Genomic DNA, 26,695 nt, shown 5'->3' on the forward strand with positions numbered 1-26,695 from the left:
TTCTCGCTGGGTGATCCTGGGCCTTGGCTTTCTCTCTGAGTCTTAGTTTTCTCATCTGCAAAATGGATATAATAATGGTCTATAACATTGACAGAGTTATTGTATCTGACAGCATTCTGTAAACTGAAATGCAATGCAGTTAATAGCAACAATTATCTGTCATACTTATTTTAGTATAGAGAGCCCTAGCTTTAATTTTGATGATAATCATGGTACTCCAGTGCTTGAGAAAAGTAAATCTTAGGAGAATCTTTAAAGCGTATAAGTAAAAGTATGACATATCTTAACACAAATGTAATGGATAATCCAGAATTTGAACATTTGGAAATAACTCTGTGTCCACAGACATACCATACGCACAATATAAAATACGACTCTACATGTATTTTTTTAATCACATTGTAGAGAATGGAATATTTAATAGATAACTACTATCTCTTTTGCTCCATGAGCGCTGAAGTTACATAATTGTGTCACATTTCACTTTAATTATATTCACACATTAATGGGCCAATGTATTATAAATATTGAGATTTTGCCTTTGGTCTTTTGTAGTTCTAATCATTTATATCCTATGGAATCTTTACCATTTTCAGAGAAATTCAATCATTGTTTTCTGTCCATTTATTGTGCTCGTTATTGTGAGATCATTTTTTACCACTTCTTCATGAACAACCAGTGGAAGCAGATTGTATCATTGCACTTGGTAGAATACTGAACATGAATTTACTTAATTCAGATACAGAGGTGAAGTGGGTGAAATGGGACACTTTTGAACCCCTTGAGCTAGATAGTGTCGAAGTTATGGTGAGAACCCAGGTTGCTTGACTTTTAACCTAGTAGTCCTTCCATCAAAAGTATACATTTTCATTTCATGACCACTATGTGTTCATAGATTTTCCTTAAATCAAATTCTAAAGTTCAGAGCCATATAGTGGCTTCACTACATCCTGAACATATGAAAACCATAAGGAATCTTTGCTTTTCATCTCATCATGCTGCTAATAGGTACATGTTACCCTGGGATATTCAATTTATTCTTTCAAGTGTTTACTTCATCCAGCCAATCGAGTTAATAACAATAGTCTTTCCAACGGTCCAAGACTGTTTTGCACGTGAAATGAAGTTGTGTGTGTATACCAGAGAGAACAAAAGACTCTGGGATCCAGTAGGTTGAACTTAGCTCCGTATTGGGCAAGTCATGATTTTTCCTAAAGCTTTGGTTTCTTAATGGCGAAACAGATGTACCAATATCTAATTCAGAAGATTATTAGGAAACAGTTGAGATACCACATATAAAGGGCCTGATACACTATTTAGCACTGAGCCCTCAAAATATTAGCTGTCATTATCATTTTGTTGTCAACAAAAGAGTTGGGAATTTTATGGGGAAATAAATCCTTAGTTCAAGATTCAGCTCTGCCCGTTAGGTATTGTGGAACCCCAGACGTCGTCGTCGTCGTCGTCTTCTTCTTTCTTCTTCTTTCTTCTTCTTTCTTCTTCTTTCTTCTTCTTTCTCCTTCTTGTCTTCTTCTTTCTTCTTCTTCCTTCTTCTTCCTTCTTCTTTCTTCTTCTTTCTTCTTCTTTTTCTTCTTTCTGGAAGATGGGCATAATAACACAATCTGAGTCTTCAGGTCTTCGATCTGATTAAATCAGGAAATACAGGTGAAAGCATCTAGCATAGTTCCTGGCACATAGGCTGCTCAATGAATGTTTATTGAATCTTATTTTAAAGTATATACCTCATTCAAATTGCAAATATTATTATCTTTATTCATCCACAGGCATGACAGCCCCGAGTTAGATATATTTCTGATTTTACATCTTCCAAATTACTTGGTTTTAAAGAAGTTATTCATTTTTCTGTAGTGTATGTTACAAGTGAAGTACTTGAAAAGAGTGGCATGGTATAGGAGCCTTCTATCTTTATGCAAGTTAATAAAGAGGCAAAGAATGTTCTGCAGGTTTCAGAAATCTGGCGGCTGTTTCTTTAACTCTGCGACTTAGACAGAAGACTTCTGTTTCTTTACGAGCACACTACAGTGAATATTTTGTCTAGCTTCAGGGGAAAAGCTTTGTCATGGACTTTGCAGACAATAGCCTTAAAAGTAAAATGGTCTGCTTTTGGTGCCGGGAGGTTCAGGGGCCTATTGTTAGTGCACAATGGGTTTCTATTGCTGCATTCCTGCTTCGCAAAGGTTTGTTAGCTTTTAATGACTGACAGTGCTCTATTGCAAATACCATATTGGCTGTGCCCTGTTTACATGCTACTCAAGAATTTTTGTAGAGTGATGGAAAAAAGAAACAGTGGTGTTTGTTTGACCTACTCTGATAAGGTTTAAAAAATGATTTCACTCACGCAGTGTTTACTGGGAATGTAGAAACATTGGAAATCCCTGCAGAAATATTTTAAAGTTACTTTTAAAGCCTCAGTGAACAGAAATATTGATTACAATCAGAAGAGATTGAATGCATTTTATTACTCAGAATTGTCATTACCATTGTCAACACAGTGTGGTGTAGAAATACGGATATTTTAAGAAAAAGTAAAGTAAAATCTTTAGACTCTTGTTTTCCTTAAATGTGAAAAATGGAGAGATATATTTTGTCACAAAGGAAAAAAATAACATTTCACACATTCTGTAGTCAATGTGCACACAGCAGTTGTGGGGGGGTGTGTGTGTATATGTATACACTATATATACAGTCTATATAAAGAAGTAATCATTCAGAGCTTTTCACCATTTTATTTTCTTCAAGTTATTGACATCTGAAAGAGAAGCATTCCATGTTGTCACAGTTTTTCCAAGGAAAATTTCGTCTCCACTTAGTTGAAAATGCCACACAGGCTTTTGTGACTCTGATAGCTGATGACTTTAAGATGGGGGCCTAAGAAAAGTAGATAGCATTAGCCAAGAAGATGCAGAAGACGCTTTAATAGGCATTTTACTGTGGGGAGAATTAACCCGTTTCCAATAATCTTATGGTCTCTAGGCCAGACGGTCCCTTTGATAAGTTAACATGTACTCCCTTTATGCTCCTAGTAGGGGGTAAACAAATGTCTGAACAAACACAAATGCACATAAACACCAATGTGGAGAACGGCGGTGTGGGTCTTCGATCTGGATAATAAGTGTGGGTATTGTTATTTAGATGGAGCATACTGGGACACTTATCTTTTAGTACACACCATTTTCTAACTGAATGCAGTGCTAATCGTGGGATTGAAAGCCATTGTAATTGTGTACCCATCAAAATGCTGACAAGAATATACAATTACATTATTTGGAACTGAGTTTAACGTTTGGGAGTTTTATCAGCATTTATATTTACTTACACATTAAAGTTCAGCACAGAAGAAGAGATCAAAACCATATGATGCACAAAAACAAATCTCAGAAGAACACATAACCCTGCTCTCTGAAGTATCCGTGCCCTGTCTTAATACGAGGCATTGTAAAAGAGTGCGCTGCAAATCTGAAATAAGCAAATAATAAGTTTCCGTTTTAGGCATTGCTCACTTCTCTAGATTTTGCAATCTTTGTAAAGCTTCTTTTATGCGAACTTTTTAAAAAAACATGTTCACGGTACTGGCAAATCTTTCCACAGTGTGCTTACCACCACACGATGTTAAACACATATTATAAAGTGGATGTAATTGTAAACACACAGAGGGATGTAATTACATGTAGCAGATTTAAGAGCTAATTCTTTGCCTTTTTTTACTCTGCATTTTATCAACATAATTATTTTTTGACTGCAGACTAACACCCTGAAATTGACAAGCATCCATTATAGCAGGAATTTGTTCACTAAATTGAAAAACAATGAACTGCAGGTTTATATGTACCCATTGTCATAAAGAATTAGTATGGCTTTGTTCCGCAAGACGAAAAAGCTAATGATTTTGAAACAGCAGGTGACAAAATACATTCTTTTTTTCCCTGCCCTGTTATCAGTTTGTTGATGAAGTCATTATGAACTGGGGCTGGGATAGGGATGGCCTTATTTTTAGCGGATAGATTTTTAATGAGCTACATTATAAAGATAGTCATGTTGATTTCCTTACATTTTTTTTTTCTACTTAGAAACCCCCAGTATTGAAAAGCTACTCTCAAAGGACTGGAAAGACAAGCTTCTTGCAATGGGATCAGGGAACTTCGGTGAAATAAAAGGTAATACGTTCGCAATTATTTTGATCCAAAATGTACCAAAATGAATTTGATATTCAAGACTATTAATGGTGATAACATACTTCTACCCCCACGCATTCTCTGTCTTGGGTGTTTCTTTTTTCCAGCTTGAAAAGGGAATGAACCAGGGTTCTTATTTTTCCTCTTTGTGTGTCCACTGTATCTTTACAGTCTTTGATTTACATCACTTTTTAAAAATTCAAATGACTTACTTTATAAGTACAAATCAAAATGATAGGGTTAAAAACTGCATATTTTGAGATGATTTTATACAGTCTATGCATGAGAAGTATGAATGCACATAATCTTCATTTAAAATCAGAAATAAGGGGATGAGATTTAATTTCTCATATAAAAATAAAATCAAATGATCCTTTCAATTAATTAAAAAGTGTGGTTTCTCAGGGCATAGTAGGCAATCTGTAGTTTTTCTATTCGTTGCCAATAGGACACTTGATTCTGAGTTCTAAAGGATTAATTTTAAGGAGAAAATACTTATTCATCAATATTAAATTACTTACTTATATATTACTGTGTATATTTTTGATAGAGGCTGAATATATATTTAAAATATCACCAGATTTATATTAATATACATGTAGAAATATGTGTAAAAATAACTTTTTTTTGCATATGTGTGTACATGCACGTGTTCTCCCAGTGAGAGAGGCAATTGTCTTAAGTCTCTTAAGACTCTACTACATAAGAGCATCCTGGAGAAGGGCAGAGCATACCTCAGTCTTCTCAAATGTTTGACCTTCTTGACAGTAGCATCTCCATTCTGGAAACTTCCAGAAAATGTTTGCCTGAATATTTCATTTTTCATCCATCTATTTGGGAGTTTACATATATTCAGGCTGTGATTAGGATGTGACTGGGTGGGGAAAGAATGAATTCCTGCTAATCAGCAAATTAAGTAACCAAACTCTGGAATGGAATGAAATTCAAGCAAATAATGATTAATATTGGTTGAAGAGCTCGAAGGCAAAGTTTAGAGAGAACAGAGAAGTTTCTGTTTCTTGATTTTGTTGGATTTTAACCCATTTGCACCTGAGATACAGGGTGTCTTCTCCAAGGTTCTTTATTCTCCTCCAACCTAGGTGATAACTGACAGCGAAGCAGGCGGGACCGCCCGCTCCAGGCCGTGTGATCTCATTCCGTTGGAGGACAGACATTTTTCCCTCCCTGGCTTTCCTCACAAGTCTGACTTAAAAGCAGCAACAGCAGTGATGATAAGCGCAGAGGAAAGAAGCTCAGCTGTCCTTTCAGGCTTGCCTGTGGGGTTAGTTCAGGAAGCTGCAGTACAGTCACAAAAGAAGTTTCTGTCTTTAATTTTGGGTTTTCTAAGCTTCACATTCAGAGCACAAGTTTGGTTATTGTCCTCTGGTTCCGTTCAAAAAGCTGTTTTCTGATGCGTTTTAAAAGCAACTGTAGATCTTTCTTCTGTGTTAGGTGCTCGGATCAGGTTTGGCAGAAAACTGGGGAAAAAAGCGCTGGTGACTTTTCCTACCTACTGCCCGTGACAGTTGCAATTACTGCCCATTGTTCACAGGTGGCTGGAGAGGGGAGCGGATACAATAGCGTGTTGCCCTCTGGGGGTAAATGAATTCTTCTTGATGGTTCTTGGAGGGTCGGAGGCGATGATTAGGTACTGCCCAGGAATGTGGTTTTCACGCCACCTCAGAAGTTAGTCCAGAACAATGGCCCGACTGTTTGGCAGCTCTTTTTTTTTTTTTTAAATGAGGCAAGTAAAGATGGAAGTCTCCTGTCTGTGTACAGTTTTCAGTCAGGGTAAGGAAGGATAAGCATGACCTTTTTAAAAAAAAAAAAATGAAAATGTGAGCTTACTCAATTCTCAGATGATTTATTGGTGATAATTTGGAATAATGTATTTGAGTAGAACCTTTGCATATATTAGAATATTTACAGCTTTTACCAAGTTTTCATGTGGCTTGAAACTTTTCTCCTTCATTTTTACTGGGTCAGTTTTCATTTAACTTTTAATTTGTTCCAGGAGACATGTGAGTGAGTGAATGAGTGTGTGTGTGTGTGTGCACGCAGGCACGCGCACACACATGCCCATTCTGAAGTCTCTAAGACAGGTGAGGACAGAACTCAGTTCCTAAGGGCTGCCTTCAAATTTCTGTAAGTGAATTACTTCCAAGGCATTTGGACAAAGAATAAACTTACAGCTCGGCAAAGTTCAAAGAAGTGTTTCTTACTATTAGTATTGAAAAAGTAAAAATGATAAGCCTTTAGAAATAGGAGAAATAAATAGCGTTTGGTTTGGGTAGTTTAGCCATCAATAAGTAGTTGTCATACCCAATGAAAACCAATCTCATTTTTCAAGAAACAAAGTGAGTTAGTAAAGGAAACCCACTTCTAAAGGCATAAAATTATCTTTCATGTTGGGTGATCTTGCCTGTTAGAATGTATACCATTTTATAAGATGGTCTGGCACTTTGGAAATGTGAAGTAATTAGGTTTTAAAGTTACATTAGAAACAATCCTCTAAAAAACACACGAAAAGGACACTAGATTCCGTTTTGCAGAACAAAACAATTTGACTTAAAAGCTCTACCGACAGCAGTCAGTCAGTATATGTTATGAACAGATTAGCTGCCTGAACACGTGGGTTATTCCTTCTTCTCCAACCAGCCACGTAGTGGAACTGGCCAGTTTACAGAGGTGTCTTGCCCTTGCCTATAGCAGAAGCACTGAGTACTGGCCGTGTGAGAGCTGAAGGAATGTATTTCTGTAGCCTCACAGTTACTGAGAGGAGGGAAGAACAGTGCCTGCGTTCCAGTTGGCAGCCAGGACTGTCATACATTGTCTCAGCTAGCACGAAATGCCATTACACTGAAGGTCACTGCATTGGCACCTCACCTGAGGACAGCATCTGGGGATCCATGGCAGCTTTGACTAAACGAAACACCGTTTGTTTTTCAACAAAGTCATTGCAAAATGTGTATTTTACTGACTTAAATTTATTTATAGAATTAGAGCAAAAATATTGGCATACAAAATTCTCTCAAATATTTCTGTTTTGGTCTAAAAGCAGGACATTGTTTGAGAGGTCTTCTGACTAGGTCACTCAGAAAAGCCTAGCTCAGTTTCTCCACCTGCCTTGTGTGAAGAATTCTTTAGAGCTGGGTTTGTTTCCTGTTGGTATCCCTGGTGGACCCTTCTCATCCTGCTCAGAGGGTATTAACTGGGGCCAGGGAAGTGTTGTAGCTGGTATTAAGGAAAAGGCCAGCTGCAGTTGGTATAATAAAACATTGGCTCTCTTTGAAAGCTATAATTTTGTTCTTTCTAGAAGATGGGACATAAAGGCTTTCTAGAGTGCCAGTATAATGGATTCAAGGAAAGAACCCACTCAGCAAGGTGGTGGCCTTTCAGAACTTGTGAATCAAAGACATGCTGTGTAGATTCAACACGTGAATTAAAGTAGAGCCTCTCTCAGGTGACATGAAACTTTGAGAGAAAAAGAGATATGTTGATTCAGTGTATGGCTTGAAAGAGATAAGTCTATTGGACTAACATCAGAGGATTTGAAAATAAACAGGCTTGGAATGGGAATCAGGCCCCAGGTTGTAAATCTAATAAGGTATCCTTGGAGTTTTGGAAATTTAAAACATGGACACTGAAATCTCAGCATTTAGATATGTAAGCGTTTGTATAACTTCAAAAGTTGTTTTATCTCCATTCTTTAAAAATCCAGTAACTATTGAAAAAACACGTGGTTTGCTAATTACCTTGTGACTCTTTCATTTGTACATAAAATATATGTCTTCACATCTTTCCAGTGGGGTTGGAAATGTTGATTATTTTCTGAGGGAACTGTTGGATCTGGAACTTGTTTAACATAAGAGTCAGCCATAAGGAAGGTACATAATATATAGTCATTTACTTCTAAATAAAGTAAATGTTTATTGTTTTTAATCTACTAAGCTTGTTTTATAGTCCCTTGTAGTTGCTTGTGAGTAGTGTTCTCACTTTTTCTAAAAACCGGATCATAAGAGCTGAAGAAAGACTACCAGTGCACAGAATATAGATCTTTAAAATAAGTTTGGCACTGTCTATAAAGTAGAGAATGATTTTATGTTTTCGGCAAATCAATTAGTTGCTCTGTCTTAGAAAGCCAGAGTCCCTGTGCCAGTGTGTAAACACAGCCAGTGACAGGGAAAGTGGTTAGCCGCTGGATCGCGTCAATCTGCATATCGATAATCCAGTTCACCTGTTAAGAAGTTTTATATACCTTTTCCAATGGGTACTTAAAAATGTATGCTTTAAGCAGATACTCTTACATATTTAATCTGGATTTCATATTTGAAAACAAAAATATACTCTCCTCAACATTTTTCTCATTTAATAAACATTCATTCATTTAACAAGTATTCGTTTGTGTGAGGGGTGTGAAGATTCTAAAATTAAAATAATTATAAGAACATTATTTTTTCTTGTAGATGCAGGCTTCAGAGCTTACGCCATCCAGATCATTGGATAATAGAATTAACCTAAAACCTTTTCCTCTTTGAAATTAACATTTCCGTCACTCAGGAAGCATGGTGTAGTCAAAAAGATGAGGTGTCACCTTGCCCTGATACTTTCAAGCAGTTGTGGAAATCAGGCTACCTCTTTTGGTTTATTTCCCCATCCCCTCATTTAAGCACAGTTGCAGATTACTATTGATTACATGCCCATTTATGTATCAGCGCTTTGTTAACATCTCCCTTAAAAGATTACTGTAACAAAGCCTTTTGTTCCCAAAGCCACGAGCTTTAGTTGTGACGGGGTAAGTTGTAAAACTAATTCAGTCTGTCTCTAAAGCTTGAGCTTTTTACATGATGCTTGGTAGTCTGTCTTCAGTAAAGTTGGAATGGGTGATCTTGCAAATCCTTTAAAATTGAAAACATCCAGACCCACCACAGCTAGATGATGAGTCCCTCTGAGATGCACCCATCGTTAGCCTGCTTATGTGGTGAAATTTCCTGGTGGACTATCTTGCTTACTGTTGGCCCAAAGTTTGGAACCCAGTATGTATTTGAAGAATGAATGACCAAAAGTGCCATGTTTTGAGATGACTGTTTTTGACTACATTCTAGTCTGTAAATGCAGCAAATTTAATGTGATTTTTAAAAAATGTTTTTTACATTTTACATACAGTATCCAAGTAAGTGAATGGAATGATCTTGGGGAAAGTGTGTAAAATTACAATCTCCATTAAAAAGTAGCCATTTGTAAAAACATTGTATAGAACCATAAAAAAAAAAAAAAGAATGACCCTTGCATTCACTACACCACTGATATTGCAAACATCTTGTTCATATTGTCCCAGAAGCACAGCATCCAGCCCTGGAGTAACAATGGTAAAGATTATAGATGCTTTTCAAGTGTTCCATTTTACTCTCATGATAGTCACCCTTAAAGCTGAAGCTATATAGTACATGTATTTTAAATTCCAAGCCAAAGGCCACCTTTTAAGATATTGAAGCAAAAAGAATTAAACTTTTTTTTTTCAAAACACATTATAGAAATCTGGAAGAAGGTAAGAATATTTTTAATATTAACAGTGTACATTGAAATATTAATTTACATTGTCATGTAATAAATGACAGTATTTCCTATGTAATTTTAATTGATTCCAACTTCTGAGGGTATCTATATTTCCATCAAGGCTATGTAACTAAATTTTATTAAAGTTTGACTACATTTATTAGCAACAAAAAAAGACCGATTCACAGATGTTTGTAAGTTGGATAACTTAACAGTTACTCCTTTCTGTTGATTTTGAAAAATGCCATTCACACCTTCTGATGAGGGGTCTAACTTTTTTCCTCTTGTTGGATATAAGATTGTCATTGGAAAAAAAAAAAAAGACCGTCATTGAAAAAAGCTTTAGATGTAAATTTAGAATAACTTAAGTTAGTTTCTAGTTGTTATATTCATTCAACAAATTCTGCTGTCTGTCTTGCCACGTGCTGTGTTCTGGGGATGCAGTGGTAGCAAGTGGAGTAGACACACTGCTGCCCTCCTGGAGCTTACAGTCTTGTAGAGGCTCTTTCATTAGGCAGAATTTTAAAGGCAACACAGCAAATGACTTTTAGATCCCTCAAATCGAGAATACCAGTTGAAAGTAACATTTCCATAAAAAAATTAAACCAAGTAAAGACCTATCCAAATTATGACACTGCTAATCTAAGGAATACCAACAGTAAAAGAAAAAAAAAAGATTGTGGCTAAGATTCACTGTTGTTTTGAAACAAAGAATTAAATGTGTGTTAATTTTTTTGAGGAAAGAAACGATCTTCAGTTTACTCTTAGCCTCAAAATTCTAGGACTTTTCCTTTCCTGAGTGATTCTTCCTTGCTTTTACTTTTCCTTTAGTTGGGACAAAACTGCTCCATATTTACAGTGATTTTGATTGTTTATTTCAATTTGATTGTTTATATATATTTCATTTTGGTAGAATAAAACAATATTGGGGAAGTATCAGCTTCCAAAATTTTTTAAATTATTATTTCAAATGTATTTGAGACCATCCTTAATATAAGAAATCTTGATAATGGCTATTTATCCATTTTCATAGAATTGTTCATTACCAGTCAGGTAAGGACTTTTGTCTGTTGTTAAGAAGGCTATTTTCTTCATTTAATAAAAGGTTTTTGGGGTGTCTGCTTTGTGCTAGGCATTACTCCAGGGATATAGTATTGAACAAAACAGACAAGCCAGTATTCTACTATCATTGAGCTTATGCTCTGCTGGGAGGGTCAAAAAATAAGTAACTGTGTCAGTAACAGTACAACATACAGTGCTAACCACTATGCGCAGAATGAAAATGGAATGACATGATAGAATGTGAGATGGTGGCCTCTGTAATTTCACTGTTCGAGGAAAGCGTTCGGAGGAGTTGGAATCTAAGTTGCCATCTGGTTGGATCTGAATTTGTGTATTATCTCCTCCACTTAAATATAAGCTCTGTGAGGCATGTTCTTGTCTGGCTTGTACCGTGTAGTCTCCTAGGACAGTGTGAAACATACAGGAAGAACTCTGTGACTGTGTGTTGAATGAATGAAAGGAAAAAGCTAGTCATTTGAAGTAGTTCTCTAGCAGGAGAAAGAAACCCGGCGATGTCGGAGCCGTCTGGGGCATTAAGGCGAGGCAGGGAGTGCTGCCAGCACGTACGCAGCACGGCTCCCCGGCAAGAGAACGTGCAGCCTGCAGTGTCAGCGATGCGGGGCTGGAGAAGCCCTGGTCCAGGGGAGGGCCTTCCAGAGGGTAAGAGTTGGGGTGCAGAGGCCCTAAGGTGGGAGCGAGTTTGCATGTGGGTATCAGAGAAACTCAAAAGAGGCCACGTGCCTGAAGCATTCTGGCAAAGAGAAAATGGGAGGAGATGGTGCCAAGAAGGCAAAGGTCTGACCATTCAGGACTTGGGAGGGGAGGGAGTTTGGCTGTTACTCTGTACAACATAAAGCTGTTAAGTGGTTTTCTACAGGCGTGTGGCGCGATCTGATGTGCCTTCTAATGAGCACCCTGAACTGCTGCCTGGAGAATGGGCTCTAGGAGGAGAAGGAGTGCAGGAAGGTAGAACGTTTAGAAACTGTTGTAGTGGTCAAGGCAAGAGAGAGAGCTGGCGGCTTCCTGGATTAAGAGGCTTCAAGTGGAGATGCGGACACATGGGCTGGTTTATGGTATGTTCTAGGGTTGATAGGATTACTAGTGAATTCGGGGTGGAAGATGAGGCAGATAAAAGACTATAAACAGCGTATGCCCGGTGAGATCTCTTGCTCAGATGGTGACTCAAGCTCGGTCCCTCCCCCATGAGTTCTGTCACTCTGTGTTAAGGAGTGTCCTCACTGACCTACACGTCCTCTGTGGAACCTGCAGAACTATAAGAATCACTCAAATGATAACCATTCCTGTAGTTACTGGGAAGTAGAAAGGAGCGAAACAGGGCATTTCTGTCTCTTAAGCAGTCCTTCACTCTTAGGGGATCAGAGCAGGCCTAGCATAGATTAAAACACATGAGAGCGCACATAACGGAAACGTGAAAGATGAGGGGAGGTGGGCTAAAGGTTCAAAGAGTTTGAATTGAACCCAGACGATAAAATCAGATTTCAAGTAAATCTTACTGATGTCTGTGTGACTAAGTGGAAACAAAAGGCCTTTGTTAATATTTTATATACTGGATGGCAGAACGGTATCTCTTTATATTCATCATCAAATAAATGTCTTTACACATTGGTATTACATCAGTTATTAAAACAGATAATGTCATCTTAAGCTTTTAAATTATACTTCCACATACTTACCTGAAAAACATTTTTCTGATTATGCAGTTGATAATAATAGTGATAATGTTCATTGTAGAAAATTTTCTAAGTATAAAAAGATGAAGAAAACATTAAAATGACCCACATGGCACCACCTAAAAATAACCACTATTAATATATAGATAAACTTTCTTCTAGTGTTTTTTTAAATGTAGATATGTGCATGCATTGAGGTATTAATGCGGATATTTCATTTCTGTCCAGCTTTTCACCTAGCTTTATATCATGAACAAGTTTCCATATCATTAAACGTTCTTAAAAAAGCCTGTTCTCATGGATGCAAAATACTCTACCATGTGGATGTCTCATCATTTTTTGATTATTCCTATTTGACATTTAGGTGGTTTCTAATATTTTATTTAAAATACTTATTAATGGTTCATTTCCTACAGTTTTCCTTGGCTGGATTTTAGGAGTGAAACTACCTCGTTGAAGTTCATGAGGGTCATGAGACGTGATCTGTATTATAGCTCCTAGTGTGTATTTATAGGAACGTGGTAGCAGTTTACTCCTCTGCTGAGGATGTATAAGATGCGCATTTTACTGTCATTGGAATATTTCCATGAAAACATCTTTCCAGTGTATATTCAGATTATTTAGTATTAAGATTCTAATTGTAGTAGTCATATAGTTATTAGTCTGAGAATAAATGTTCTTCTGTTTGATGGACCCCAAATATCTGAGATACAATAAATTATTAGCGATGATTTATTGAGCACCTGCCCTGAATAAGGCTAAGAATTGATGATAAGGAGTATAAGGCAAGATTCTTGCCTTGTATTCCACTCAGAATTTCTTTTCTGAATGTTTGTTCTCTAACTATGTAAATTACTTCAGAAACTTTATTTCCCTTCCAAACGGACACATGAAAATTATAAGCCACTAACTATAGCTCGTACTTCCAAAAAAAAGCTCTTGCATTTTCAGCATAAATGGGGGGGAGGGCGGAGAAATGCAGTGGGATGGGGAAGGGTGACTGAGTTATAACAGAGCCTTCTATCTAATTACACATACAGGTGGCAAATGCATTATTGAAACAGTGCTTAGTGTCTCATGTTTGAAGTGAAAATTGTAATTAAAAAGCGTGTTCTCTCCTACTGCTCGCACTTTACCATAGGGGTCTTGTCTATCTGGTGAATCTTAAAAGAACAATTAAAAGTGATACTGTTTCTATTTCAGTGAACTGCTCACATTTCTGGTGTATCAAATAAGTGTTTTAACCTGACTTGGAAGATTCACTGGCATGTTTTAAGTATCTTGAGCATACTGTTTATTTTAAATGACCGTGTGACTTGTTCTCCAAATCTTGAATTTAACTGTAATCTTGAGTGGCCATAATGCGTTCTGTTAGTTTTCCAACTACATTTCATTCTTTCATGATAGCCTAAATTTATATTCTCAAACTTGAATATGTTTTTCTGCTACCTATATTCTATTTTTGAAGAAAGCCTTGTGAAAGGCATATGGGAAAATAATATAAAACACAATTGGCTAATAGATATTTTTCCTTTTTAAAGGTAGGATTCCGTAGTTCTAATTCTTCAAGACTCTCTTTTTAAAGAAAAGGAGAATCATATCACTGATAATAAAACTTCAATCTCAATAATTATGGTTGTTAAACTTTCATATTTTTGTCCTCTTTAATTTGGCTTAACAAAAACTACCTAGGGCCAAGGACTGTGCTCTAACCTCTTTTTATTTTCATCAGGCCCCAGCATAGACCATTAAGAATAATAAATGCTCAGTTTATGGTTTTCTTGTAAAATAAGGTTTTTTATTTACTTATACAATAAAAGAGGAAAAAGCTATAGATTTTAGCTTTTCATTAAAAAAAAGAAAATATTTGTACGTTCTGATATTTTGTAATGGGTAAATAGCCATCACTTTTACTGTTGAGTTCCAATCTAAAACAAAGTAGTTACATGTTTGTTTGGGTGTCAAACCTTGTATTTCTAGTAGTTCTCTATACACCAGAGTCATTGTCCTTGAAAAGCCACTGTCTTCTCATTTCTCTTTTCTTATATGTTTTACTGCCATCTTACTTTCAGGGACTCCCGAAAGCCTAGCTGAGAAGGAGAGGCAGCTCATGGGTATGATCAATCAGCTCACCAGTCTGCGAGAGCAGCTGTTGGCTGCCCACGATGAGCAGAAGAAACTGGCTGCATCTCAGATTGAGAAACAGCGTCAGCAAATGGAGCTGGCCAAGCAGCAGCAAGAGCAGGTGAGCGGGCGCTGGAGACGCGCTCGGATTCCGCAGGCAGCTCTCTGCCTGCAGTGTCACTCTTCGAGGCAAACGAAGATCAGTAAAAGCCTCTTCCCCCATCCCAACCCCGCCTCACAGAAGTAAATGAAAAGGCAAAATACCAAAACAAGTATCTAAACCAGATAGGGTAATGACCCTGGGAGAAGAGACAGAATTAACAGGTGGAAGAGTTATGGTTAGCTGAATTTTTTAAAGTGGGCTAAAGAGAAAAAGTATTGAGCCTGGGCAATAGGAAAAGTCAAGAGGAGGGCAGATTTGGAAAAATTACGTGTTTTATTATGTTGAATTAGAGCTATTGTCAGATTGTCCAACTGAAAGTATGTGAGAGGCAGGTAGAAATACCAATTAACGGTTTTGAAGAGAGGGCTGAGCTAAGTATCTTAGACTAGCTACGTACAGGTGGTAGTTTAAACCACTGGAGAAGATAGGATTCATTATTTTATTCCAGAAAAAAAGTAATCAAGGGCTTTTTGTTTGCTAGGCACTGTGCTGAAGTTACCTCAATTAACCAGAAAGACAAAGCCCTTAAAAGCTAAAATGAGAAGAGAAAGACAGTTAACAAAGGAAAATAAAAATTCACAAAATAACTTCAGAGAGTGATAAGTAGCTGGAAGAAATGTGAGAGGAGTGATTTGAGAGACACTGACTGATAGGGCAGTGCAGTGCTTCTCAGTTTGGGAGGCTGGATCTGGTGATTAAGCCCAGATCTAAATATCCAGGGCCAAGGTGTTTCCTGCAGAGGAACGGCAGGTGTACAGGCCTTAAATCAGAGTAGTGGTGATAATTATGAGAAAACAGAACGGAAGTAAGGGTAGATAGCTGGTAGAGAGAGGAAAGCGAACGTATCCAAAAGCAAGAAGCTTTTGGATTTTGTCATTTAGATTCTCATTGTTGGTGTTTAAGCGTGTGACCTCTAAGGAACTTTAGTAGCAGAAATCAGATGGTACGAATTGACACGTTGAAGAATGATGTGTAGTGGGCAAATGGAGGTGATGCATAAGGACTGTTACTTAAGGAAAAACTGGCAGCAGTGGGAATGGAAGATAGAAGGTGTCATGGGGGCTTATATATAAAGACAGCACATCTGTTCTCGGACTGACTCATTTTTCTGTCCCATCTTCTGGGTTCAGTCCACTCACCATCTTAAGTGGAAGGGGGTGGTCATGATTTTAGTCAAGTAGATTTTTGTGTCTACACAAATACTGCCAAACCTTCTAAACAGTTTTCAAAGTGTAAACTAGCAGAGTTGAAAGAGGTGAAGAAATATTCAGATTATATTTGAGGAGACCTCTTTTTTTTCCCATTTACTCTTCTCTACTTAGTGGTTCATCTCTGCTCGAAAGATGATATTTTTGTTTTCCATGAAACACCTCCACGTTTTCCTTAAGGATGTGTTGGGCTCATTACTGGAGATGGCCCATAGCCCTCTTGGTTTACCCCTGTGATGAAACAGGTCAGAATGATTGCCTATGAGAGTCTAGAAAGAACACCATCCTTTTTTTGTTCATAACTCTCAGTACCTTCAGACGTCTGAATTCTAAAAAATCCTAGGAGCCTCTGAAACTGAAGTCCAGATGGAGATATTTCTTTGTAGAGAACCCCTACTTTGATGGGCCTGAGGGCATGCTTGTCCTAAACAACCTGAGCCCTTATGAATGGAGAGAAAAGTTCCTTTCTTTCTCTTTCACGTTCTGGCCCATCCTCAGGTATCATCAGCAGATTCTAGAATTTTTTACTTACTCTGACATTCTCCTTAGAACTTCAGAAACCCTTGGGCTCCTCCAGAATTCTCCCCATATTGCAGAGATGCCAGGCAACAGCGTGAGAGAAGACCCCTTCTCCACAGCCTGAGAGAAGACCCCTCCCGAGAGCCACAGGTCAGGCTCCTGAAGCGCATTGTGCTGTCCCAGACCCCTCGCCATGCACATGGTCACCGCCTCTGCGGCCATGAACCCTTTCATCAGGACACAGGGACATTTCTGAAGGTCATTTAGGACTTATTCCCTAAGATTCAAGTTTGGTTTATCTCCTCTTGAGAATTCCTTTTGTGACCCTGCTCCCAACACCCCCTGCTCAGTGTAGCGTGTCCCTGCTCTGTGCTCACTAATACTACTGTTCCAGGCCTTCCAGCTGCTAATGAACCCGTTTGAGCTCCAGTCCACAGTCGCCTATTCAGCAGGTATCTCCTGAGCACCAGTTTGATGCCAGGTTCTGTTCTACTTACTGGATGCAGCAATGAATAAAACAGATAAAAGCCCTCATGTATCGAATTCTAGCTGGGAAGAGGTAGACAATACGCAGGAAAATATACTGTGTGTTGATAAGGATTATGCTGAAAAATAAAGCAGAGAAATGGGGATGAGGGGGCCAGGTAGAGAGACTCCTTTAAAATGAGTGCTCAGAGAAGACCTCATTGACAGGGTAACAGATGAGCAGAGACTTGCAGGAGGTGAGGGAGCAAGCAGTGCAGTTATCTAGGGAAAGAGTGGAGGGGAAAGCAAGTGCCAAGGCCCAGAGGCAGGAGCATCCCTGGGAAATAGGCGTGTCCTTGGTGTGTTCAAGAGACAGGGGAGCAGCGTGGGGTGACAAAGGAGGGAGTAGGGGGAGATGAAATCAGAGAGGGAGCAGGAAGCCAGATCATGCAGGGCCTTGCAGGCTTGGTGTGGAAACTGGCTCTTACTCTGCATGAGACAGAGGGTTTGGAAAACACAGTAACACGACACAGCTTATATTCTAAAGGGATCTCTCCTGATGCTGGTTTATAATAGGCTGCCGGGAGCAAGGGCAGAAGCAGAAGGAGCGAATAGGAGGGTCTTAACAGCCGTCTAGGCAAGAAGCAACAGTGACTTCGAACAGGAGGAAGTGAGGAGGGCTGTGGAGTGGCCAGTTACTTGATAAAATCTTTAAGGTGCTAGGTTTAAATGTCAGCTGAAACATTGATATGTGGGAGGTAAGACCTAGACTTGAGGAAAAGAGTGTTATTTCTTTTTCTACCCTTTTCTTTCCTACTCTTCTTCAAGAAAAAACAAAGGAATATTTTAAGCTGAATTCCTAACACAAAATGAAAGCATGAAAATAACTATAATCATACCACTGTACACGGGGGAAATTAAAAATCCACTGTGCAGCCCTGCAGCCCCGCAGCCCCATCCTCACCATGTAGATTCTTTACTTTCATTCATAACAGTGGACTCTGCATGTATCAGTTTTTTCCTGATTTTTTAGCTTTCTGATACAAAGGTTAAGGGATAGACTTTTGTAATGACCATAGTGATTAAATCATTGAGAATAAGAAATAGAGCTTATTTATAAGAGAGCGATACGTTTCACGAGGTTAGAAGTTACAGCCTTCTGAGAAATGGGAGAAAGTTTCCTACTCTGGCTCATGTAATGAAGTGTTTAAAATTTTCTTCTCATCTATTCATTCATACATTCTTCATTGAATATTCATTTTGTACCCCTTTTGCACCAGGCATGTGCAAATGATGAGAACAAAATCTACATGGTCCCTGACCTCACTGTATTTACGGATCTCGAACTAGAAGATAGAAACCTGTTAATTAAAACAAAAAAAAAATATAAAATCACAGAATGTGGTATAGAAGTAAGTAGGTCGAGGAAGGTATCAGAGCAGGTCACAGGGTGACTGTGTCATCTGGCTTAGGAGGCGCTTAGGATGACCACACTGAAGACTAACTCCTGAGTTCAGTTTTGAATCTGTTGAATCTGAAGTGCCTTTGAGCATGTCATTTACATGGGTCTGAAGCTTAAAACAAAGGTCTAGGCTAGAGAAACAAATTTGTAATCACTTGGCATCCTGTGGACGTAGGTATAGAGGGAAAAGAATGGAGTCTAAAACTGAGCCTACAGCACTGAGTGGCTGGCAGAGCCGCTGGCGGTGAGCGAGAAGGAGCAGACTGAGGCAGGAGCAAGTCCAGGAAGACGGGATGTCGGAGGAGCCCAGGACGGAAGTTCAGGGTCAAGGGAAAGCATTGGAGTATTGCATTCTGACGAACGGAGAGGACTAGGAAACACTTCAGAATTTAAAAAACTGGAAGTGACCGGTGACTTTATTAAGGATCCCTTTGGTGGAGAGTGGGGGCAGAGACCAGAATTGAGTGTGCTGAGGAGCTGGCAGTTAGGAGTTTGTGGGAGGGAGAAATGACAGTATTTACCAAAACACAGAGACATACCAAAACCTCACTAAGGAATACAGCATCTTAAAAATACCTTGTGCTGCTCTGAACTTCTTTGTCACAACACCCTCCTGTGTATGAAATACAACCTTTCTTTTCTAAGGACTGAAAATGTCAGAGGCAGTACTTTCTTAACATGTTGCCAGGAAGAGGGATTTTTGAAACCCTAACATTTCACACCGGATTGGATCACGGTTGTCATGTCTAGGCTTCATTTGTTTTGGGCCAAAAGAAACAGAACTGTTCCTGAAGTCTGAATACCTTGTTTGATCTGACTTCAGGACACATTGCTGGTACGGAGGGGCGCAGGCACATCTATTTTCATAAATGTAATCAGTGTCAAACCTTGAGGCGTAGAACCCTGGTGATTTCCCCCCGGGAATACAGTATACTTTTAAATGTTTCATGTGCAATTTCTCCGCAGATTGCAAGACAGCAGCAGCAGCTTCTGCAGCAACAACACAAAATCAATTTGCTCCAACAGCAGATCCAGGTCAGAAATCATAATTTCATACGTACTTCCGATTAAGAAATAGATTTTTTTTTTGGTTCTCATTTTTAGATGCCCTAACTGGAATGAGCCCCCAAAATAAAAATTACTTTCAGCCTAACTATGACACGTGGCCCCCCATGCCACGGGAATCTTGCACATGGTGACTCTATCGCCGGCCCCGCTGTGTTGGTTTCAGGCGAAGCAAGCTGACAGTAATTTTTAATCCTATACTGAAAGGAAATTATTGCGGAGAATTGTTAGAAATGTTTCATTTTTCTCTGTTCTTTAATGTTGAAAATATGCCTGTAAATGTTCTTGATGGGGGAGGTATGGGGGAACCAAAGCAGAAAGGAGTCGCGGGTTTTCAGTGAGATGGCAGAGGCAGAGGGACCTTTCTGCGGTATGCTCCGGAGCATGTGTGAGCAAGGTGGAAGCTAGGGAAGGCGGGTCGGTGTCAGGTCGAGTTTCGCTCTTCATATTGCCTAGAGAAAGCAAGATTGAGGGCTTTCTAACCTCCATATTTTTCTTATGTGGAAATCTGCAATGAGAAGCCAAGTTCCCAGGGATATCCCGTCTCCACCACCTGCTAGCAACATACACTTTGAGAACATTTGTTTCCCTTTCTGAAAATTCCCTTTCTTATCTGAGCATTTGTGAGGATTTAATAAAGTCATGGATGGAGAGCTCTAGTGTGGTGTCAAGGCACGTAGTAAGTGCTCAATACATGCTTGCTGTGACTAACAAGAAAAGAAATCTAGTTCATGGAGCACTGAATCCAGTCTGACTTGACATCATCCATCTGGAAGCAACTGTTGGATTTGCAGTCACCTTATCTGGGGAGAAATTCATCATTCTCTTGAAGTTATAGCTTGAGAAGCCTATATATTTTGTTAAGTGTAAATATCATAAATGACAGAAGCAAACATGTCAAAATTACTTCATTTGAATGTTACTCATATTTAGACTTCTTTGCCAGCAAAGTTTATCCCATTTTGTCTAACTGGGTCAGGTACCCTTAATTTCTTTACTTCGGATTATGTAGCCCAGGCAAGGTTTACTCATTTTTGCTCATTTTTGTTCTACCTGAGATTTTAGTGAGCTGGTCACAGCTTCAGTGCGACAGAGAAACATCAGTGAAATGTTCCAGCTAGGACTCCTAGCCTTCCTTAATTATGAGCAGTACATTCCTAATAGGAAATTACTATCTATTCATATTCGGAGGGTGGTTGTTCAGTTCAGTGGTTAAAAACTGTTTATTGGATTTCTTGTTTAGCCTAAGCATGCTGACTTTGAATATAGTTTTAGTTGATGGTACCAGGTTATCGTCACTTAAAATGTTTTTAATTATTGAAAACTGAAGATAATAGTTATGGCAATTATCATTATAGATAAGAATAAATTCCATGAGTGAGGTGGACCTTTGCAAGTTGTTTGGTTTCCTTTAATTTGATGACGATACCAGCGGTTTTAAGTTTGTATAATTTTTAGGAGACTGAGATCTTCTTTTGTTAAACAGAATTGCAAAAATGTATCTAAACACGTATCATAAATAGGTAGAAAACTCGATCAGCTGTGTTTTCTGACCATTTAAATTGAGCCAATACCTTCAGTACTTTTTTGGGAATTACTCCACATCTGTGGCCACTGCATTCATAATGTGGATTTAAAGCTCTGTCATAATGACAAAATGTTGAAATTGGTGGATTTCTTGCTCCAGAGCATGGAGCATTGTAATTTATAAGTCAGAGCATTTTTTAAATGAAGTGCCTTAAAAATTATCTGTTCAAGAATTGACATGACTATAGAAACTCTACTCCAGCCAAGTTTAATGACTTACTCGAGATCACACAGTATTTACAGGCAAAACTAGGACCGGAAGCAAAGCTTTCTGACTGTTAATAGAAATTTTGCCAAGTGTGAGAATTTTAAAAGCTTCAGATTTCTATTTGATCAAAATATTATGCTTCTGGTCTCCACTAGTTCACAGAGTAGAAAAGAAAAATAGTCCCTAAAGGAAATAATATCATACTGATAGTAATTTGGGGGAAAACATTAAGAGATGTTGAGATATTATATCTATGTATTTGTCCTCTTTCTAGTGTTAGTACAAATAAATGATACCGAAACAGTCAAAATTCATCAAGCTATTATTAAAAAGAAAACTCTGGGAATGTTTCAGGCACAAAATAAGTATTGAACAAGAGTGACAATCTGAAAGGAATTAATTTTCACAGCTTCTAGTATATTAATTATCTAAAAGTATAGTTCTAAAGTATAAATTGTTAATTTGAAGCAGTCTTAAAAACACTTAATAGTTATGAAAATCACAATATGTTTAAATTAGTCTATTGAGAGATTGTTCATACAGTTACGGGAAGCCCTGATTTAGTGGCATGTGTAGAAATAGCAGAATAAAAGAAAAAGAAGAGATCCTTTTTCTCCCCCCACATAAATCTCCTATTTCTTTTTTAGAATGTTTTCTCTCCCTTTTCTTCTTTCTACTTCCTCCTTTTCTTTGGTAGCATAAGCGCAGGAGGAAAAAGATGAAAAACCAAACCTGCTATAGTGGAAGGCAAATTAAATTTATAAAAATATTATTATGAAATTAAGTTTTTTCAATGCATACATAATCAATGTTCACATAAGAATTTACCATAGATTAAATTACCTTTGATATCTGGAAATCCTTATATAGTGTATTTTTAATTTGATCTACTTTTTTTCTTTCTTAAATATGGGGCCTTAAGACCCTGTAGAAAAAAGCATACCACTTACTGTTTTTTCCCAGAAATTCCCAGTTTTATTGACCATTAATTAGAAATGTATTTTTCTTTTTTTAAATTGTTTGAATTGAAGTACAGTTAGTGACAAAGTGTCAATTTCTGGTGTACAGCACAATGTCCCAGTCATGCGTATACTTACATACATTTGTTTTCATATTCTTTTTCATTAAAGAACATGCCACTTACATTATTCACCTTGATTGCATTTTTTTATGTTTTGTGCCATTGTTCCTTTGGACCATAGAAAACAATGCGTTCCAGTTCCTTCATTGATACAGTGGTGGACTCCTATGTTACTAGTCCACGATTAAGGCTGTCTTTAAAATTTTTGTTTCAATTATAAATACACGAGACATTAACTTGGTTCAGATATTGGGAAAGGCATGCAATGCATTAGATGGATTAAGCAGATCCGCTAGATGGATTAGATTGGTAGGTCAGAGAACAGAACAGATTCTCACACTAGATATGTTAAATGACAGGAGGGTGATGCTCCCCGACATTTCCTCATCATTTTACTGATGTGTTTTTAAAGGAGAGGTTAGCTTAGCCATCTTTATTCCATTTGAAGTATATGTCATTCAGCTTTAAAAACATATGGACAACTTTGTACATATGTGTATGAACAAACATTCACATATTCTAATGACCCAGGTTATTTAAAATTTCTCTTGACCTGTTAATTCTATCTACTTTCAACTCCAGATGAAAAGAATGGCAGGTTTTACTCTTTATTTACTCAAGGAGAAAATGCCATAAAAGTTAGCAGTTAACCAGTTTTTATTCAATCACTTAAAATCAATTCTTTATGAACTGTTCTTATCTCTTTAAAAAGCAACCTTAGCTCTCAAACTGCATGATTCTAATTGAATTGAAAACTTAATCTACATCACTTCTTTATAAAGACTTTATAGAGCTATAGTCTTCTTCCAGGTTTATTCACTTAACTCATCAGGATTAAAACAAAAATTAGGAAAGTTTCCCGTCATTTTTGCGAGATCATGAATCAGTTCACTCTGCAAGTGAAACCATGCATAATACCAGAAACATCTCATCTTCCGTCAAGAATTTGTTCATTTCTTAATGAGAGTCTCAATTTTCGGAACCCTAAGAAGTTTTAGTCTTTTTCTGCTATTCAGTAGCATTTTCCTTTAATATTTTTGTTTATTGTCCTTAAAAATAGTACATTTTTTGCATTTCTACTTACTGTATCCAGCTAACTTTTGATGCACGTTAGTACATGAGGGTGAAATTTATAAATATTTCAGAGAGAAATATCCTAGATTTTTCTTGAAGGTAATCTTTTAATTTATTTAACCCTCTTGCTTGTTCTATGATGCCCATTTTAGTAGTTTTATTTCCTGACTAATCTCTTTCTTATATTAAGTCAACCTGTTTCTAATACTGTTAGATGGTTTATGTTTCCAATAATAATCCTAGACCCATGGTTCGTCTTGACCTGATTCACTATTACCAAAACTTTTTAAAGTAAATGAATGAGTGACCTCTACTTAGCATACATCACGGCAACAAACTGAATGTTCCTGAAGACTCAGGTTCCTTGTATCTTGAAGCTTTGTGCAGGATGCGGTTTCTGGAACTCTGGGTGTGTAGGGGAAGCATGTCCTAGTTTTACATTTCTTACCAGATTTCAAGAATACTCAAGGGAATTTAGGATTCTCACTAGCATCTTATGGGGTCAGAACAACAACATAGTCTAGTATGAAATTGACTTAAATATTCTTAAGGGCAAATTTAAAGACACTGTACTTTTCAAATGCGTGTTTTCATGATTTTCCATACTGGAAGGGCAGTGTTGGAACTTTCAAAAGAGATTCCACAAATTTGTTGCATTCGCTCTTCTGATAAACTGTTCCAACTGTTGTCCATCGTGTTCTCCTGGGGGCAAAGAATGGGTATTTAATAAGCCCCGTCATTGTTTCTGATTCATAAGAGAAGCACATGCAGCTCTGATAGTAGGTTGGGGTCGTTAATTCCGTCTGGTGCTAAGGGTTGAGCAAAGGACAAATCTCTGTTCCTTTGTATTCTTGGCTGTGCAGTGTGCATTTCATAGTATGTAGGAAAGAGCTTGGTTCTTTCATAGGATTATATGTATCTGTATGGAATTTGTATTAAACAATTAAGCAAAAAGATAGCAGGCTCTCTGGACTTAGACATACTCATATTCAGTTTCTGCATCTTTACACCTCATCTGCTGTGTGATCTTGGGACAACTGCTAAATCCCTCTGAGTTTCATTATTCCCATCTATTAAATGAGAACTATAATGCCAAAGTCACAGCTGATTAGTCTAAAGATTAAATGGGGTCATCCCTGGCATGTAGTGGGCACACAGTGCTAAAATATTTGTGCCTAAGTCAGTAGAGAAAAAAACTTCTTTCTGTATTTCTGATGATGGACAATTTAATGAGTATTTCCAACAAAAAGAGAATTTCTGGGGTGGGGGGAAAGAGTATAATCTATATGGCAGTAACTAGTGAAAACTGTTAAGTTCAGTGTTCCAAATTTATGATTTTAGAACAACAGATTTTTAGAAAACCTTTATTTAGACCTATCTCTCATTTTGACATTAGTAAACTGAAACCAAGTAGGGTTAGAAGATTTTCCCAATGCCGTGTAAGTTGTTACTGTGGAACGATGGCTGGATTCCAAGTTTCCCAAGTCTTGGCCCAGTTCATTTTTATTTCACCGATGTTCTACCATTTAAGGCTTAATGGCCCAAAGTTTCAAAATGAGTTTTCTTTCCCTGGGAACTTACCCCTACAAAGTAAAAATACATCTTGACTTATGTACAATTGAATGATTAAGTTGCAGTCATGGGCTCAACCAATTTGTGATAAAGGTTTCATTTTATTGGAGCCAAAGTTCTCTGAGCTCATTAAGAGTTTTGGTAATTCTTGATAAATTATTATGCAGAATGAAATCCATTGAAATATTGTATTAAAAACATAATAACGTTAAAGGTGAAATAATAGTACCTGACTGACCTGCTGATTTATGATTTCTTTCTCTGAGTGTGGTAAGTTGGAAGCATTTTACCTGCCTCAACAAGACCCCACACACATACATGAGCACAAAGAGGTTGCAAAGTAACCTTGTCTCTTTAGGAAACTGGAAATGCCAAGAATAAACACCGTATAATTAAGGTAGCATTTCAACCTGCGAAGGAAATGCGTTAACTCCTTGAGCTCCAACTTGCATTTTGCTGCATGAAATAACATAGGCCACAACTGGAAGAATATAGTTCCTGGCATTCAGATAGATTATTAGGGGAGAAAGTGTGGAGATACAGAGTAACGGCTTTAGGGACGACAGTCCTCTCTTCCTTGTACTTTGTGGAAGGAGAACTTCCTATTGAGAAGATGGGTGGCCTCTTCTGAAAAAAACAGTGATGATAACTGTAGGTCTGTCCTTTACCCAGAGGGAGCCACTATGAAATCCTGTAAGCATTCTTTTTCTTTTTTTGAAGTATATCTCCTCGTGATCACCTAAAGATAGAATTTCAGTCACTCATAGTATTTCTCTTTCTAGACAAGTCTGTATTTGTAGGTAAAGATACAGATAAATTCATATGCATATATATTTTTTAATTTTCACTGATATGACACATGGCTGAAAGAGAACAGGGGAGTAGTGAAAGCAACCAGTCAGAAAGAGCCTCCTTAAAATCTGTTTTTATTTTTAATAACCTCCTAGTGTTTACTTCCGTATATCAAAAATATAATTATAGTGCTATTTCTGACTTATCAACTTGAAATATCATTAACTTGGAAACTGGAAGACTTACTTAGTGCCAGTATTGCCACCCCAACATCTTCTCCTATTCCCCTCCCTCACCTCACAGTATAGTTACGTAAGTCATTTAAGTTCTTCCAACAGGTACTTTTAAACTTCAGTTTACTTACACCTCTTTTCCTGTTCAATCAACTGTAAATAGTGTCTCTTAACACTCGCCTTGTCAGATGAGGATGGCATCTCTCTTCTCTCACAGCCAGCCGCCAATTTCTGTTATATGTATGTTTGAATATGTCATAATGCATGTCGGATGGGTGGATGGATGGATGGATATATGTACGTATACATACACATACCTGTTGTGCTTTACCTGTTGGTCAATCCTAAGAAATTGAAAATCAACAACAGGTGTTTACATTAAAATATAAGTCTATGTAGTGTTTTCTGGGCAGTCTAATAGGGTACTTCTTATCTCCTTTCTGGTAGCATTGAGCTTTCCAATTGCCTTTTCTTTAATTTTTCTTCCTCGTGCTATTTGCCTTATTATCTCCATAAACTCTCAAGAATAAATCACATCTCCAGTATCTGCCTTCCCTGGATACTGACTTCCTAGTCCTCCATTCTCCTACTTTCTTTTAGTTTGGTTGGTCCAGCTGACATTTAGGATGTCCGTTCATGG

General features: G+C 37.7%; 1 protein-coding gene and 1 long non-coding RNA gene across 14 annotated transcripts in view; one reads left to right on the plus strand and one right to left on the minus strand.

Moving 5' to 3' along the window:
* SOX5 (SRY-box transcription factor 5) overlaps positions 1-26,695 on the plus strand; it is a 377,294-nt gene that overhangs the window by 177,728 nt on the left and 172,871 nt on the right. For 5 of the 12 annotated variants that reach the window (XM_072954196.1, XM_006199937.3, XM_006199939.4 and 2 more), the window contains exons 4-6: positions 4,089-4,175; positions 14,575-14,747; positions 19,410-19,478. In XM_072954196.1, coding sequence (XP_072810297.1) covers positions 4,089-4,175; positions 14,575-14,747; positions 19,410-19,478 — 329 coding nt within the window. The other 7 variants (XM_072954203.1, XM_072954199.1, XM_072954204.1 and 4 more) reach the window with 5 other exon arrangements.
* LOC140691222 (uncharacterized) lies at positions 2,800-12,572 on the minus strand. 2 transcript variants are annotated; one of them, XR_012066780.1, is made up of 3 exons: positions 12,506-12,572; positions 3,338-3,477; positions 2,800-2,889 (listed from the first exon to the last, which is right to left on the minus strand). It is a non-coding gene; the product is annotated as an uncharacterized lncRNA (long non-coding RNA). The 2 variants fall into 2 exon arrangements; XR_012066779.1 differs by lacking the exon at positions 12,506-12,572 and adding an exon at positions 4,928-5,498.

The sequence above is a fragment of the Vicugna pacos genome, chromosome 34 (genome assembly GCF_048564905.1).
Source record: "Vicugna pacos chromosome 34, VicPac4, whole genome shotgun sequence".
Classification (NCBI taxonomy): Eukaryota; Metazoa; Chordata; class Mammalia; order Artiodactyla; family Camelidae; genus Vicugna; species Vicugna pacos.